General features: G+C 34.2%; 1 protein-coding gene across 5 annotated transcripts in view; it reads left to right on the plus strand.

Moving 5' to 3' along the window:
- The window catches only part of PCNX1 (pecanex 1), a 136,225-nt gene that overhangs the window by 44,834 nt on the left and 72,872 nt on the right, over positions 1–18,519 (plus strand). For 2 of the 5 annotated variants that reach the window (XM_088797391.1, XM_088797393.1), the window contains exons 6-8: positions 2,336–4,045; positions 10,588–10,720; positions 15,918–16,102. In XM_088797391.1, coding sequence (XP_088653517.1) covers positions 2,336–4,045; positions 10,588–10,720; positions 15,918–16,102 — 2,028 coding nt within the window. The remainder of the gene's footprint in view (positions 1–2,335; positions 4,046–10,587; positions 10,721–15,917; positions 16,103–18,519) is intronic. The other 3 variants (XM_088797394.1, XM_088797395.1, XM_088797392.1) reach the window with 2 other exon arrangements.

An 18,519-nucleotide genomic window follows, 5' to 3' on the forward strand; every position in this document is an offset into this window, starting at 1 on the left:
GTTGCGTGTATTAGGACTTTATTCCTTTTATGGCTAAATATAGTGTATTACTTTTAACATTCCTACAAACATATGCACATATACTCTAGTATTCTTTTTAACTCTTACAGGTTGGAATACTTTTTATATAGTGCCATCTTTTTCACTTCAGTATTTTCTCATATTATTACATAATCTTTGAAAACATTTTTAGAGCCTGCCTGATGTTATTAAGACATCATAATTTATTCACCGTTTTTTTATTGGAGATTTTTATACTCTGTGTTTTAAGAAGTTTTATAACAACCTGAGAAGAACTTTTTTTTATAAAACCTTATATACATATCTGATTTTATCCTTCAACAGCAATTTCTAGAAATAGAATACTGATTGTGGTGACTATACTTTTGAACGGCTTTTGGCCATGTTGCCAGATTGCTTTACAGAAGGTTAACCAGTTTGCACCACTGTGAGCAGTATGTGAACATGCCTTTCTTATCTTCAACACCACTAGTAAATCACTGGAAAAAAATTAAATTATATGAAAAATAGTATCTTTCTGTGTTGATTTGAGCTTTCCTTTGACTACATTATACATTCCTACCAGTAAGAAAAATGTCTAAGAGAGCATATTAAACATTTCCTAAAACCACTTGAAGTTAAACTTTTTATGATGGTACACTTATTTAGCAACATTGAAAAAAGTGTGCATGTATTAAAGTAAGTTTGGCTGTGTTTTTTAAAATAAAAAATTTAAATTTCTGTTTTATTAATGTCTTAGAAGGGAGTTGGTTTTGATCATTAGCATTTTTTTAAAATGTGTTTTGCGTATTAAAATTAGTGATTTTTCAGCTACTTGTTCAGTTAAGTTTTTAATTCTATAAAATTCATAACCTTGAAATGTGAATATCACACCAGTCTGTAGTTGCTTATTAGAGAGATATTGAGAGTTTTTAGAAATACTATAAAAAAGTAAATACAGTACTAACTTTTAAATTTTGGAATTTAGAGAATATAAGAACCCAAGCATAGTGACAGCTGTTTTGGACAAATAATAAAGAACATAGATTTTACTTATCTTGAAGACTTTAAAACATAAGATAAAGCCTAACAGGTCATTTGTAAATCACAATTTATATGGTACATTCTAGAGACTGTGTCTCTTAAGTTTTTAATTATTTAGATCTAATCTAGATTTAGATTTTTTTTAAAGTATATAAACATTTCTAATTGATTCTTATATGTTAATCTTAGTGCGAAATGTATGCTTTTGTTGAGATTCCACTGGGAAGAGTCTGACTTAACTACAGAATCTATTATTGTATTTTTTCCATGCAGTTATGACAAATAAGGATAATTTTGCTTTTTATTGAACTAACAGCAGATTCAACCATCCTTGCCCGTCAAAAAGTGTATAAAAATTAGCTGTTGTGTTGTTTGGTTGTCAAGCTATATTTCAAGATAAATTACAATGTAGGTAGGTAGGTAGATGGATTTATTTATATCTACAGACATAGTATATATGGTAACTCAAGTCACCAATCACTGCCCTAAATGGAGGGTTAAAGATATAATCTTACAGATAGATAGAAGGGGATATGTATTTTTTTCACGAGGCATTTTGTAATTGTATCAACAATGAAACAAGAAAATGCAGTATTTTGCCTCATAATTATTGTTTTAATCTTTTCAGTCATTATGAACATCAGACTATCTTATATCATTATGTCATACCTTGTTTAGGCATTGGTCAGCCTTTTGAAATTTTTCTTTTCCTGTTTCGGATGACTCTAGGTTTTTGTTGATTTGTAAAATAATCCTTAGTTTTTCAAAAAGATTTTTGTATTGTGCTAGTGAGGTAAAATAATGATAGTGACCATTAATTTGTCAGGCACTACGCTAAACAATGTGTGCTATAACTCAGTTATTCCATGGTACTACTCAGTACTGCACTGACACTGCATTTTACACAGAAGAAAACAGGCTTAGAAAGATAACCCAAGGTTACCCCGATAGTAAGTTAGAGAGAGAACTCACATAAAAGTCCAGGTCCATTTTAAATATAATTCTTTGTTGCTTCTTGATCTATTGCTAGTCTACAGAACCTTTTCTGAGGCTATTAGTTCATTCTAATCAGTAGAATGCTTTCTTTGTGCAGCTGTGAAATAGAAACCAGCTCTTTGGAATGACTAGCCAACTGTTATTCAGTGAACTACTTGAGAAATTGTTTGTACTTAATTTACTCTATGCCGCGAATTCTTTCCATTGTTAAACGGTAAAAACAAAACAAAAATAAAACAGTAAAAAAGCAGATCAGAGATTTGTGTTAACATTTCCAAATGTGTGTTTGAAACAGATTTGGCAACTGATCGGAAGCTCTTCCGTCTGGTCTCCAATGATTCCTTCATCTCCATTCAGCCTTCCTTATCCTCTTGTGGACAGGACGTACCACGGGACTGTAATGACAAAGTGAGCCTGCCAAGTCACAGCCACCACCACCATGTCGATCAGTCTCTGTCCAGCACCTGTGACACAGAAGTAGCTTCTCTTGTTCCTTTACATTCACATTCTTACAGGAAAGATCACCGGCCGCGAGGTGTACCGCGGACTTCTAGCTCTGCTGTGGCATTTCCAGATACTTCCCTGAATGACTTCCCTCTGTATCAGCAAAGACGTGGGTTAGATCCAGTTAGTGAGTTAGAATCTTCCAAGCCGCATTCTGGATCCAAAGAATCCTTGGTGGAAAACTCTTGTTTATCTGGGGAATTCCAGCTTATTGGTGAGCTGAAAAACAGCAATTCTCAGCCACCTACAAAAAGTGGGAAGAGCAAACCTTTGAAAGCAGACAAAAGCGTGGACAGCTTGAGGAGCTTGAGCACACGGAGCAGTGGGTCAACAGAGAGCTATTGCAGTGGGACGGACCGGGATACAAACAGTACTGTCAGCAGCTACAGGAGTGAACAGACCAGCTCCACTCACATCGAGAGCATCTTGTCAGAGCATGAGGAGTCTCCTAGGGTGGGAAAGAAAAGCGGTAGGAAAAAAGAGTGCTGTGTCGACCCAGAGGACAAAAGTAGCTGCACTAGTGACAGAAGGACTAGTAGTGAAAAGACTGCCTTGGAAGTGAGTACAAATAGTGGGGTTCAGGAGGCTAAGGATTCTAATACCTCCGATGACGTGCACAATCAGAGAGGTCTCAGCACCTCTGCATCTGAAGAAGCCAATAAAAATCCCCATGCAAATGAATTTACTTCACAGGGGAATGGGCCACTTGGGCAAACTGCTGAAAACAAAGAGGGGCAGAGTGATAAGCCCGCTGTTCCAGTGGACTCAGAAGTTGGGAAAGACATTGGTGGGAAGCTAAAGGAAGGGGACGTACGACCCAAATCCTCTAGCTTAATCCACCGGACAGCCTCTGCCCATAAGTCAGGCAGGAGGCGGACGGGGAAAAAACGGGCCAGCAGTTTCGATTCCAGTCGGCATAGGGACTATGTTTCCTTTCGAGGTGTTTCAGGTACCAAGCCGCACAGCGCTATATTCTGTCATGATGAAGACTCTAGTGACCAAAGTGACTTGAGCAGAGCATCAAGTGTTCAGTCTGCTCACCAGTTCAGCAGTGATAGCTCTTCTAGCACCACTTCTCATTCGTGTCAGTCTCCTGAGGGCCGATACAGTGCTCTGAAGACCAAACATGTCCCTAAAGAGAGGGGCACTGACTCTGAGCACACACACAAATCTCATTTGGGTCATGAAGGAACTGGCAAAAAACGGACAACACGTCGGACTTCCAGCACAAATAGTGCCAAGACTCGAGCGCGAGTCCTGAGCCTGGACAGTGGCACAGTAGCGTGTTTGAATGACTCCAACAGGCTCACGGCACCTGAAAGTATAAAACCCTTAACTACTTCAAAATCAGATCTCGAGGCCAAAGAGGGAGAGGTGCTAGATGAGCTGTCTTTATTGGGACGGGCTTCCCAGCTAGAGACAGTCACTCGATCTAGGAATAGCTTGCCAAGCCAGGTTGTGTTTCCTGAAGGTGAAGAAGAACAAGACGCAGTCAGTGGAGGTGAGTAAATTACAGGAAGAGATTTCCCCCGAGTCACTGCAGTTATTGCTACTACTGATTATAGAGTACTACTCACTAAACTATGCCTTGGGTTAATATCCCCCCTTCCGCTATGTTATTAAAATAGACTTTCTTCCACGAAGGAGATGGTTGTCTTGGAGTATTTTGTATGAACACCAAGGAAATATTTTTTCACTTGTACTCTTTGAGTATATCAGTTTGTTCTTGATGGCATTCACTTGTTTCTAAGCCAGTTGCCACCTGTTAATATTTTACCAGGAATAACAAAAATTGGTCCTCTTTATTCCTTGTACAGCAATAGCAACAACAAAATGTAGAATTTTATTAGGGCACCAAACCATGTTTAGTCAAATCTTACATACTGTGTGGCACAGTATTTTCAGAGTGAGATCACTCAACCTGTTACATAAGATTTTCCCAAATATTACGTTAGCTCAGACTATGTACTTTGAAAACTCTTTTATGTCTGTCGCTTTGGTTTTATTTTTTGCTCACTTAGGTTTTAGGCATTAACAACTTTTTTTTCTGTAACTACACACTTTCCTTAAGATTTATTAAATCGATGTTTATATATAGTTTAGTATCCATCAATGGTTATACAATGCTCCTGTGATAATAGTGATGGTGCTTTGGTTAAAATAATAACTTGTTTATTTCAGGTTTATGGGAAATTGTCCAAAATTTGATAGGTGATCTTATACTATCAGTATGTTTGGCCATTATATTTATTTCAGAGTTGTTTCTTGCTATTTCCTCCTGCTCAGAATAGTTTGTTTATTCTGTTCTGGTTATTATGGAATCTGGTTCTTAAATAGAAGAAGAAGGAAGTTTTCTGTTGCCAGCACTGTAACTTTTTTATCTTCCATCTCCATTCCCTTTATTCAAGCTTATATTTTTAGTTTTAAAGCTTTCAGTCTGTTGGTATAATAACATTCAGTCTCTTATTAAAATGTAAGCTGAATTTTTTTGTTTACACATTCTGAAACACACGGAACATACTTTTTCTTTCAAAGAATTGTAATTTCAGAAGTCCATATTGTGGTAAATATTCTCATTGTCTTTCGGTATAGTTTCTAACAAAGAATAATTTTTAATGAGAATGTAAAAGAATGATCTTTAGTATTTAGTACCTAAGAAAGAAAATAGTCTATCACACTTAAATATTGAGAACTAATTATATCTTAAGCGGTTATAACCATTTGGTGACAATATAATATATACTTTTGAGTCTTTTACATGAATATCATTCTGTTTTTTATAAGCTCTGAAATGCTTTCAGTGATTTCTCACACAAATCATATCAATATGTTCATGACATGTAATAAACCACTGGGTTTTAAAATACAGCTTAATTTTTAAAGTTGTCAGTAAAATAAAATTTAAGAGTGTACATGCTATGATAGAAAAATATTGCTGTTCTACATATTGTTGAAATGTAAATACTAAAAAATTTTGTACAAGAGCTGTAGTAAGTTCTTATGTCTTTGTATTTTTAAAATGTCATTTCCTTTTCACAGGAAATGTGAAGTGTTCAGTTTTTTAGGAAAAGTTATAGGGAAGGTCTTAATTACTTTTCGGTGCAGATCTTTGACTAATAAGAGCTCTATTTTTCCAGATTCCAGCTATTGTTTTATTTGTGTTCTTTTTAAAAAACAAACACATAAATCACTGATTGTTAATAAAAAGCAAATACTGAACTAAACATTTCCATGTATTTTGATAGACTAAATGTAATAGTCTGTGGGCTGTTAAACATTTTTTGCTAAAGGAAGGCATTGTAGGGGTTGTTTTTATTTGAGCTTCATTGTGTTTAGAATAAAAATACAAGGAAAACTAAACTGCTTAACTGTGTTGAGGATTTATATTTGGTGGTTTTGATCATATTTTATTATGGGTTCGTTTGGGCTTTTTGGAAAATTAGAGGTAGTGGGAGGGGATGTTTTGATTCTTACTATTTAAAAATTACATAGCATCTCAGATACTTGGTAAAAATTTGTTTTAGCCTTATTGTTAACAGTCCTTTTTGGCAATTTAGGGGAAGGTTTTCTGGGCTATCTAGTCTGCTTTACATACTATACTTCTGAAATGTGTCAGCAAAACCGAGGGTACTGCTTGACCATTCATATGCCTATACGTAAACCATAAATACATTTTATCCAAATAAATTGGGAGGTTTTGATGAGTTCTCCATCGGTTTCTTTTTGTTTTATTTTTAAGCTGAGTGGTGTTGCTACTGTGGAAGGATTGAATTTAGGAAGTATACTTTATTAAAGTGCTAATATAAAATACTCTAAAATAGGAGTTAATGTAACAGTGACATGGAGTCATACACCCTTGTTTGTATATGGGCTCAGCTCTAGTCATGGCTCTAGGAAAATTACTTACCTTCTTTAAGCCTCAGCTTCCTGGTGTTTCTTCATTGTGTTAACAGTATCTATCTCATAGGGTCGTTGTGAGGATTAAAGGAGTTAGTAAATGTAAAATGCTTAGAACAGTGTCTGGCACATAGAAAATCTTAATAGTGCTGCTGTTTCTATTATATAGGGCAGTTTATTATGCTACTCAAATGTGTCCTGTTCATAAAGTAGAGGAAAACGATGAAATATAATTAGAGATATTCTAATTGTGCCATTATGAAACTCAACAATAGTAAAAATAAAAATAATATCAGAATTCCTAATTTTTTACATAATACGAACAAAAAACTTCTATAACATCTAATCTAGTAATATGAATTTTAATATTAATTTAGGTAGCAATATGTCATGTAACTTCTCTTTTAATAGTCGCATAACCAGTAACTTTTCATAGAACTTCTCACCATTAATGAAGTACTTTGGTTAAAATTGGATTTAATCAATAATGTTCTGCAATAGCGTAGACAGGAAAAAAGTTTTAGATTGAAACTAAGGCATTTTCTATTGTTGATCTCTTATTTTGCATGTTTTTTTGTAATTGTAAAGTGTATCTTTAATAGTTTGACATCTTTTAAGAATAAAAAGGCACAGACAAGTTAAGTATGATAGAAAAGTGCTGTTCTTCTGGCCTGCATTACTTTGAAATAATTTTTCGTTTGGGTTATATAAATTTACTTACTGCATGATTTAACAGATTATAAAGAACAACCAGAATGGAAAGGTTTATATTTGCTCTATTGTTTTTTTGGATTTTTAAAAAAAATTTCTTAACCTGTTTTTCTGTTTGAGAAAATCATTTTCAGTGTAATGTTTGGGTCATTATTCTGTAAGCATGAAATAGGATACAATTATAATATTTTTGTGTTGGGAACCAAAGGTAATCTTTTGTTAAGGGTATATTACTTTATTCAACTAAAAGTCAAATCTTTTTCAATAAATAATTTATGAGGGCTTATGCCATACGTTTAAATTGAGGTTGGTTATTTTGAACCCAGATATCATTAAACATTAGAAAGAATAGATGAAGACCACTGCATAGATAGATCATGTAAATTGAATCCTTTGTACATTACTAAATAGAGGGCCTCTACATTCCAATAAAATAATTTTCTGATCTCCCAGTCAACATAACAAGTTAGAAGAAGCCAGTTAGTAGACAGGGAAGGGTGCTTGTAGAGGCAAAAGTAATGACAGCAGAAGAAAGACACGGTTAACACCAAAGGAGAAGCCAGAATAACTACAACTCAAAGCAAAAACCACAATGGTGTGGGGTCATTCAGTGCAGGAGCAAATTTTCTTTTTAATTTTAATTGTGATCAAGGCCATCATAGTATCATAACTTAATGCTGTATTATGGTATAACACAGTAGTAAATGTGTATGTGACTGACCTCGACTTACTAAGGAAAGAGTTTATTAGTCTATACCGAGAAGAAAGCTTAGACATAAAACCACATAGAACAATGTTCATTAAGTGTAGTGAACAGGGTTAGATGCTTCAGTTACTTGGAAAAATTATCTTCTCTTAAAAAGTATCAAGAAAAGAGGTATTTTATTGATGGACAAATAAGGGTCTGTATATAGAATTCTTCAAACCAGCCTAATACCCAATTTTGTGTGGTAGGAATAGACATTACAGTATTTTTCTGGCAGCAGTGAAGTTCTAGATAAGGAATCAAATGGTTACACTTGAATAGAGGTTACACCTCTAATTACTAACTGGATACTCTGGCAAGCCTTTAAATCTGTGCCTTAATTTCCTCATTTGTAAAACAGGAATACTACCCTTCTAGGCTTGTCTCACAATTAGCCATCAGATTCTAATGAGCTTAGATGCATAAAAGTACCTTGTAAATTGTAGATTTATTATGAAAACAAAGACACTGATGCCTTTTAATCATTTGTAAGGAAGTTTCTCTTTTCAAATATATGTTACTTCAAATATATTCTCTTCATTAATGTAACTTTTTACATATGAATCCTTTTACTAAGCAGTCAGCTGTGTAATTGACATCGTTTTTAAGTGGCATCTGATTCTGTACATGTTTGTGCTCAAACTTTCCAATTTTTCAGGTAGAATATGGACAACCCTTATATCCTACCTTACCAAATTTTGCTTTTGTGCATCCCAGCCATCCTGAAAGTATTTTAGTGCCTTCCGTGCTTTCCCTGTTTTCATTCAGAGTAAAACAAACTGATAGTCTGTTGTTTTAATACTCCCACATGAAAATAAGTAGTTGCACTAAAATAATTAATGTAGAATGTATAGAATTTTCCTTAACTCATTGAGATAAATGGGAAGTAACTCCTGAGGTCAGAGGTGTGTCTTGTGGACTGTTTTCTTTTTGATCTTTAAGAATAGATCAGATCACAACTGTCTGAGATGTCTTAGGATATCTGTGCCTTGTGCATTAATTACCTTTGGCACCCAGTAAGCGTTTAAACTTAATTGAGTGATTGTATTAGTATGTCAGAAGTAAAGAACTGAATTACCTGAAGTTCCTTCTTAAACTTACTACATATGATCATAATTCAGTCTCTTGAAGTTTTCTTAACAAAGAAATGATTAGAAAGTCAAGACTCTCTTCATTATATCTCAATACAATTGGAGAAAAAAAGAAATATTATCTCAGAGTCAATTACGGTTTGGATCCAAAGCCTAATTCTTACTTAGCTGCCTAACTTTAGAATGTCGTTATAGTCTGTGAGCTGAAAAAGAAATAAGTAATATAAGTAAGTGTCCGGTAATTTGTGACTTATACTTCTTACTGGCAGAAGCTTGCCAAATAGGTGAAATAATTTTGTGCTTGTCATTACTTCAATAAAAGAAAACAGTACCTAAAGACAGAGAGGCCTGTGCTTTCTGGAGGTAGTCCATAAATTTCTAATCACAATGGATTAATTACACAGAGAATATTTACTGGTATAGTCTGGGGAGGGGATAAAATGTAAACACTTAAAAGAATATTTTATTAAAGTCAACTTTCAAATTGAAGGAAATGGCTATTGCTAAGCAGAATAATGATTTGAGAATTAGTAACGCTTTTAAAATATCAAGAAGGCTTGCAATAGAACTGAAATCTAAATATGACATTCTTGATTTTGTAATCCATTTCATACTTAAGAAAAAAATGAATTTTCATGTGTTTGGGAAAAATGTTTCTGTACTGAGTTGTTTTGTCTTTATACATATTTAGTTTCAAAATACCCTTTCTAAAAATAAATATGATTCTTAAAATATTTATATCATTAAGAAGAAATTGTTTTAAATTCAAATGGATAAACAGCATTTGTTTAGGAAGCTCAAATCAGTCAATTAGTATGGTTCTGTAAAATTTTATGTAGTAATTCTGTTAAGCCATGTTGTGGTTTTTCTCATTGTATATTGGCATTAGTTTGTACTAAATTTATTGCTTTTGGATTAAGTTAGGAGTTTCTAGACTTTCTTTTTTGCTGATACTTGCTTGGTAATGTTGATGGGATCATTGCTGGGGGCATAGATTGGAGTAAAGTTTGATAGTTAGGAGATGTTCATGCTGCCTTGAATTGAACCTCTAAACTAGTTGTGCCACCTGGCAGTCAGTGGTTTCATCAACGCTGCGAAAGTCCTGGCCCACGAAAGTATGAGATAAGCTCACAGTCTACTCCTCAGCTTCAGAAAGGAGGCACTGTCATTGCTGCTTTTACTGTCCTCATGAGAGTCAGAAACTAAAGCTCCATCCTGCTGGGCGGAACTAACAAATACTGCACTTTTAAGGCTGACTTAATTAAAGCAGGAATACGGAATATGGGACTAAATAAATGAGACTTGAAAAAAAAGTTTCAAACAATAGAGATCTTAACATAGGAAATTAAGGTTGAAGAGAAGATGGTGAGGCCAGATAACAGATCAAAAACATTATTTTTAAAGGAACACTTATCTTTAAATAAAGGACTCATACTTTTTTGTATTAATATGATAAACAGTGTATATATGAAAACCATTTGGCTCCATTAGACAAGTTTCCTTGACTTTCGAGGGTGGGAAGCCAGGGAGAGACAGGCTCAGCTGCTCTTTCCACCTCTGACCTAGGCTCCTATTTGACCTAAGTCTGTCTTAATGCAGCAGCACAGGCCAACGAGGAGGCGGTGTCATTTCGCCGTGAACGCAGCACATTTAGGCGCCAGGCAGTGCGGCGCCGGCACAATGCAGGGAGTAACCCTACCCCTCCTACATTGCTCGTCGGATCACCCCTAAGGTACGGTATCTTAACATTCCACCAAGCTTAGCATGCATGTAACAGATGTTTTAACCTGTTCTGTCGGTCCCAAGAAAGCATTCAAATAGCTTTGTTTTTCTTTTTCTTCCAGTTTCCCTCCTGTACTTTTAAGCTCTTTAGGCTTTCTCTGCATGTGACCATGAGCCTATTGCATTGTGCATGTCTTATGTTGCACTCCGTAAACAGAATGATCAGATTGGTTTTGCCAATTTTAAATTGAAAAATCACTTTAGGGTAAATTTAGAAACGTAAAATAAAGACCTTAAGTCAGCTTTTCATTTTTTTCCTACTCCAAATTACTAATATTAATGCAACATCTTTCCCCATCGTCTTGATAGCGTTTAATATGAACAAATATGGACTGAGTGGTAAGCTTGTTGAGGAATAACAGATAACTCACCTCAGCTTCAAGCCAGTTTATTTTATTTCACTAAAATGTATTTTTTTATTTTGCATTGCTTAAAAATTGGTGTCTTTATTTCATAATCACCAGACCTAGTAAATGACACGAAACTAAAATTTTTAATTTATGGTCAAGTATGGCCAAACACACTCACAAACACACACACACACACACACACTTCTGTAGTACATCTATGTAGTATTTTTCAACTTCTATGTGTTACTGAATAAAACTATTTTAATTTTTTTCTAGTAACCTAAATAAGAAAGCATATATTTATAATATTGGGAATAACTTTTCATTAAAATTTTAGTGTTTTATTCTCAATTGTGTCAAATCTAATGAGTCTATATCTTGAATTAGAAATGTAAAAATCTGTTCAAAAGATTTGTGCTTTATTTTAAGAATATAAACATAGGCAAAAATATGTTATATGTGCTTGCTTGAGCAGTGCATGTGTTATACTGTATACTTTCATTAATCTTTGTGTGCAGAAGCTCCACTATCCAAATTATTTCATTTTAATTTGAAATTCAAAAGGGAAAGCATTTGATGAAATAACTGCTGTTGAATGCATAGTAGATTGGAAGAGGTAAGCCCCTTCCCTTGTTAAAATCTTGTTCTTGAGAGTAGCAAAATCCTTATTTCTTTATTTTATATTCCTCTGGGATTTTCACCTGATTATTTTCTGGATTTTGCATTACAATCAGGAACTTCATTTTCATAGGTCATATTCCTAGTTAATCCTGCAGTAATACATACTTCTGTAAAAAAATAGTATGAATTCGTTAAATCAGTATTTAAAATAAAAATGGGAAGGCGCCAATTAAAAGAGACATTTGGTCTAGAAACCTTTCCTGGGCACCTTTGCTTTTTATGAGCCCTCCTCTCCGCTTTCCTTTCTACTGCTTGTCCTTTGCTCCCTGAAGTAACTTTTCTGCTGATCTGTTTGAGGGATGGTCCCAATCTGCAGAAAGAGAAGAGCTCAGCATTTCATTTTACTTTTTCTATTTTGTTTTCAAACCTTTTGCCTCTTGACTAATACTTGCCATAGATGTCTTTGATTTCCTAGTCTATGTTGATATTTCTTAATCCTCTTTTTAATCTTCTCTTTTTAGTCTTTAAAAATCCTTTCATTCTTTGCCACAAATAAGTCTGCTAAGATCCTACTCACCAAACAAATGTAGACAAATTAGTTTTTCTCCCTGCCTGGTGGAATAGTATAAAGAACTGTGTTCTAACACCAGCCGTGTTTTTGTAGGTTTTTAAATACATCACCATTCAAATGAGGATATGGTGTGAAATTTATTTGCAAAGGGCTTACATTAGAATTTTTGGAAAGTAGTCTTCTAGTAGTTAGCATGTAGATTTTGTCGAGGTTTCAGGATATTTCTAGTACATAAAGGTTGTATGTATCTTAAATATTAAATAGGCTGACCATATCACGGATGAACTAAGATCCAATTTAGCAGTGAGGAATTAGGAAAAACACTAATAAAACTACCCTTTTAATTGCAAAAATATTCAGGTAAAGTATATTGGTGTTAATTCTCAGTGAGTTACATAATCTCATCTTAATGTAAATACAGGATGGCATGGTCATGCAAAACTTGAAAAGTTTGTCAAAAAGAAATGGAATAGGTGTGATAATGCTTTAATTACAATTGCTATATAAATACAAGTAAAATCTTCTAACTTGTTTTAAACTTTAATGACTAGTTTAAGTAATTGACAGTCTAAAAAGCATCTTGGTAAAATATATGTCTCCAAGGATTGAGAGTGAATCATCAGTTTCCTCCCAAAGAAAATTTGCATGAAATTTTTATGCTTGTTAGAATATCCTGTTTCAGAATTATTTTTAAAAGTATTTTTTTTAATTAAGTTAGCCTTGTAGGTAGGTTTTGTAGGCCCTTCCTTGTCCTTCCCAATTACTAGAGATAAACTCAAAGATGAAAAATTTAAAATTTTATAGTAATATTAAGAGTTCTATATTTATATCTATATTTATCAACCTAAATGTGATATTTTTTAGAACTCTAGTTAATGAACTTGAATGAAAAGAAATCAATACAGTTTGGGGAAGGAAAAAAGCTTTAGTGTATTCTTAGATTTATTTTAAAAAATGTAAGATTGAAAGATCTGTAATCAAATAAGGTCATAGAACTAACTGGGAGTCTGTGACTAGAAATTCATAGGGGTCATTTTGTTATGCTCAGGAGTGGATCCACCAAATATTTGCTGTTTGTGTACTGTGTTCAAGACACTTCTGAGTGTTCTCTGGATTCTGGAGATTAAGAGGAATAATGTGATCAGACTCTTAAGAGTTTACTCTTTAGCTGGGGAGACACGTAGATAACTACCAGTGTAAGTCAGAATGAGTGAAATATTGAATAAGTGGTACAGAGTAAGGAAAGACCAAGACCAACTATATTTTTCTGTCATTTAAATTGGAAATATTAATTGGTAAGATTGCGTGTCAGAGATAGACCTAAATTTCTACCTTTCCTTTTGCTGTGCTGTAAAATAATTGCCACCTTTTTCAAACTGGTAGTTTTAATATGTAATAGTGTTATAAAAAAGCTTAATTCTTGTCAATTATTAGCTTAAGGTAGAGTACAACCCTCCAGGAATAGATTTCCTAACAATCTCTTAAAAAATGACAGGCTTTTTGTTGTTGAAGGATTTTGGAAACATTCAAGGAACATAAACATTTTATGACTCGCTTTTGGTGTTCAGAGACTTGATATTTACAACCACATAGATTTGGGCTAATTTGCTTTGTTTCTTTCTTCTGGAGCTTTTATGCATTGCCTAGTATTTTGAAAACCTTTTTGTATATTTGGATATTCTTGGATATGTTGAAGATTAGTGTATTCTCAAACATGTTTACATTATAATACACCCAACTGCCATATCACACTTTTTATTTATGACTTGAAATGAAAAAAAATTGATAGAAGAATTTGTTGAGTAGATATTCTGTGAAATTCTTTTGTCTTCTGCATCTGAAGGGACAATATTTGAACTACTTACACATTATTTCTTCCCTTGTGAAATTGGGTCATTTTGGTAAGGTTTGCGGATCAGTTAAGATAGTTTCTGAGGAAGAATAACAGACTTACTATATTAGGTTGGTGTAACAGTAATTGCGGTTTTTGCAATTATTTTTAACCTTTTAAACCGCAGTTACTTTTGCACCAACCTATATATGTATGAAAGATACAAACATATTTGATTATATTAGTTCTCAAGATCATCCATTGATTTATGTGTATTGTCCAAAAGTTCTACTCAAAAGAAGTTAACAAATGAATACTTTTACAGTTATGGCTTAAAAAATATACCAATGCCAATAAGCATTGACAAGTCAACATTTTGTAGACTTGTTTTTTTCGTGTATTGCTTACATTCCTATGCTCTACTGAGAGTGTATACTTTCATTGGCTCTAAAAGAAGCCTAGAAAATGAGTGTATCATGTAGTGATGGTGGCAGTGGTCTATAGTCTACACTGTCCAGTATGGTTGACACTAACTACTAGCTTCTGCCCACTCTGGTAGCTTTCAGCTCTGGTAGTCACTAGCTGCTATCAGTGGCTGTTGAGCACTTGAAGTATGCTAGCTAGTGAGGAACTGAAAATTTAGTTACTTTAAATCATCACATTTGGCTACTGTATCAGACACTGTAGTTCCAGAATATATTCTGTTGCCACTACCACAGGCTTACGCAATATATGCATTATTTTCTATTTAGTCTTTTATTGTTATTTCAAATTACAGCTGTCTTCATTGTCTGCAGCATATGAGATTGTTATTTTATAGGCATCAGAGAAACCATTGCATTGAATTCAAAGGATCAGAGAGGTTGACACTCATGAAAATAATAAAGTAACTGAATGAGGCCATCCTAAGGAGCATTCTTCCTCTTTTTTCCCTAAAAGTTCTAATAATTTTAGTAATAATATAGAGTTGCACTAGACATAATGTAGAGAATGACATAATAATTACACTGAAAATGTTTTCATGAGTTCCATCAGTTTAAATTTGAGTATTGTACTAAGAATATTAAAATCCATAGTGATTTAAAATAAATATACATAGAAACCTAAGATGAGTTAAGAATATAATATAGTTTTAAAAAATATATTAATTATACTTCTTCCAGCATCCCAGCAGTCATTCATTTCACTTGGTTGAGTCAGTGTTTGTTATTCTGGTTCTTCTTGCACTAGTTTGTGATTTTCTTTTGATTTAAAATTGTCATTCTGTTTGCATTTGATAAAGATTCTTTGATTTTCAAGTGCATAGAAATTTTGTTTTATTGTGAACTTGAGATCCAGGATATTTGAAAGAACAATTTTAGAATTAGCATTACAAAGTTATAAATAAAAGTGCATATTTCACTGGAAAAATAGGATTTATCTATTGGGGACCAGCTGTAGCCCCCATATATTTTATATGCTTGTGATTCTTCTTTGCTGCTTTCTTTTTTCTTATACAAGAACTTTTTTTGGCTTAAGGTGGAAAAAAGTCAGAGTGATTAATTACACATACATTAAATGTTTACTGCATTCATCACTATAAATCAGATTTCTAAGGACCAGAAGATTTAAGCTGGCAGTATGATCTCTATATTTTTAAAGTTTGTTGGCTCTTTCTCAGGTTACATTGAAAAAGTTGTTTTTTTAAATCAGCTTTTTCTCTATTGACTTCATTCTAGCTATTGTTTTCTCTTTTCTTCCCTGTAATGTCTCCCCAATCCATGTTTTTTCCTAGCCTTCAAGATGGGCAGCAAGGCCAGCAGTCCACAGCCCAGGTCAAAGTCCAGTCCCGCCCCCCTTCCCAGGCTGCAGTGCTCAGTGCTAGTGCCTCCTTGCTGGTGAGAAATGGGAGTGTCCACTTAGAAGCATCACATGACAATGCATCTGCTGTAGGCGGCAGCAGTTTGCACGATGAACTTGGTATGCAGGCCTTATGTAATCTTGGTGATATGAAACTAATGCAGCAGATAATGGGTAACAATGATTGCAATTCTTTCTTGAGATACCTTCATTTTGGAACTGTGCATAAGGGCATTTTTTATCGGATTTGCTCTGTATAAGAACGTTTGACTTTTGCTTTTCTTTGTTTCTCTCAACTCTTATTCTACATTTTATTTTGAGCATGTCTATTATTAAAAGGTGGTTAAAATATTAATAAATGTTCATGCTTTAGTGTTCTCTTATAATAAAGTTTGGGCAGTTCTCTTATTCTTTGGAATTTGTACCATGCGGGGAAATGTTGATTTTTAAAAAAATTTATTTTGATTGAACCTTAATTTCTTTGAATTCTCTGAATGTGCTACAGGAAAGACAAAAATGCTTTCTTATGGTCTATTGCTATAGAATCTTTTTTTCAGGTATTCTGTTTTTCACTACTTAAGATGAAAAATCACCTGAAGTAAGACTTCATGTAATTCTAAAGGCAGTACTCTGAGGACATCATGGCTCTATACTAATATCAAATAATAACCTTATAAAGCTTTTTTCTTTCTGTGTTAATACATCTATAAATATAAGTTATTAAATAGTTAATTCTCAGAGGGGTGGTACAGTTGAAAGCCTCAGTAATGCATATCCACTCAAACACCTGTTTTGTGCCTTAAAGGCAGTATTTTATACTATGGTTTCTATTTCTCTGTGAAGTCCTGCTTTCTTGTGCTCAGATTGCAGATTAATAACAACTTAAGTAAATAGAATGAAGAAAATCTTGTTATTAAAAAGTAAACAGTTGGAAGGATTACATTTGTTCACTGGTTTTGTTTATCAGTGTTATAATTGCCTTTCATTTATAAATGTGATAATCCTGGTGATGCTTTGACTAGAAGGGTATATGGTGTAAGGTGCCCAAATTAGATATAATAAAATTTCAAATGCTGTTTTTTTTGTTCTCTTCCCATTTTGTAAAAATCCTTAGTTGCAGAGAGATATTAATAAATGTTAGATACGCATATTGATGAACATCATCTTTAGCAAATCTTATAGAAACTTGAAAATGGTCATCTAAGCTACAACGTTAGAATGTGTGGTCATTTCTAAATAAAATGAGAGGGCAGTAAACATTTTAATTTTAGAATGCTTTTGCTTTTGAGTTTGTAATTTGAAGACACAGAATCTATAAGAAGGCTGCTTGAGAGCGAGAGCAAGGTAGACTTCAATTTAGTCACTTGTTTTGACTTAAAAAGTGATACTTTTTTAGTTGCAGATATATTCAGTCAATAACATTTATACTGACGTTTCTCTCGGGTTAACCCAAAGTTCCTGTGAACAGAGGACTTGTCAGTTGTGACTATAAAATTTCATTCACCATCACCATTGTCTATTGGGTTTATGGTAGTAGATTAAAATTAAAAGGTTTAAAAAAATGAAAAGGTTTAGTTTCGATTTTGTTAAACTAAGCATAAAATAAAACAGTAAATGATTTTCCTCTATAAAACTTAAACTGCTCAAAAAACCTGCTAAGCAAGCTTTAGTTGTAAAGTCTGACTCTAAATGTACATCAGATTATTGAAAATACGTGTGTATGAACTGTCTTGACTGTTCTGAAGACAAATAGGCCTTTCTGATTGGAGGTGACTTTAGCATCTACTGGTGAACATTCAGGATATTCTCTTGAAATTTGGATTTTATCTTTTAGGTTAGTGTTAGCTGCCTTCTGATAGGTAATTCTTGGCTTGTGGTAACAATGCTGCCAGATTGAATACATAGTAGTAATGAGCACAAAACAAGCAATCAGTCAATGGACAGTGTACCTACCTGTTCCATAGCCCAGGGAGTTGGCCAAACAAGATTCTGAAGATGAACTGCAGCTGAGCTTCCAGGAACTGGTAGAGACACTGACTTTTATTAGAGACACTGATTTTTATAATATAGTCCACTAGGCTATTTTTTTTTTTTAAGTTTTTTTTTTATTGGGGGAGGGGAACAGTGTATACTTCCAGGACTTTTTTTTTTTTTTCCCAAGTCAAGTTGTCCTTTCAATCTTAGTTTTGGAGGGTGCCATTCAGCTTCAAGTTGTTGTCCTTTTAGTCTTAGTTGTGGAGGGCGCAGCTCAGCTCCAGGTCCAGTTGCCGTTGCTAGTTGCAGGGGGCACAGCCCACCATCCCTTGCGGGAGTCGAACCAGACAGCCTTGTGGTTGAGAGGACGTGTTCCAACCAACTGAGCCATTCGGGAGCTCAGCAGCAGCTCAGCTCAAGGTTCCGTGTTCAATCTTAGTTGCAGGGGGTGCTGCCCACCATCCCTTGCGGGACTCGAGGAATTGAACTGGCAGCCTTGTGGTTGATAGCCCATTGGCCCATGTGGGAATCGAACCGGCAGCCTTCGGAGTTAGGAGCATGGA

Source organism: Rhinolophus sinicus, chromosome 3 (assembly GCF_057876585.1).
Source record: "Rhinolophus sinicus isolate RSI-liver-muscle chromosome 3, RSI-T2T, whole genome shotgun sequence".
Lineage (NCBI taxonomy): Eukaryota > Metazoa > Chordata > Mammalia > Chiroptera > Rhinolophidae > Rhinolophus > Rhinolophus sinicus.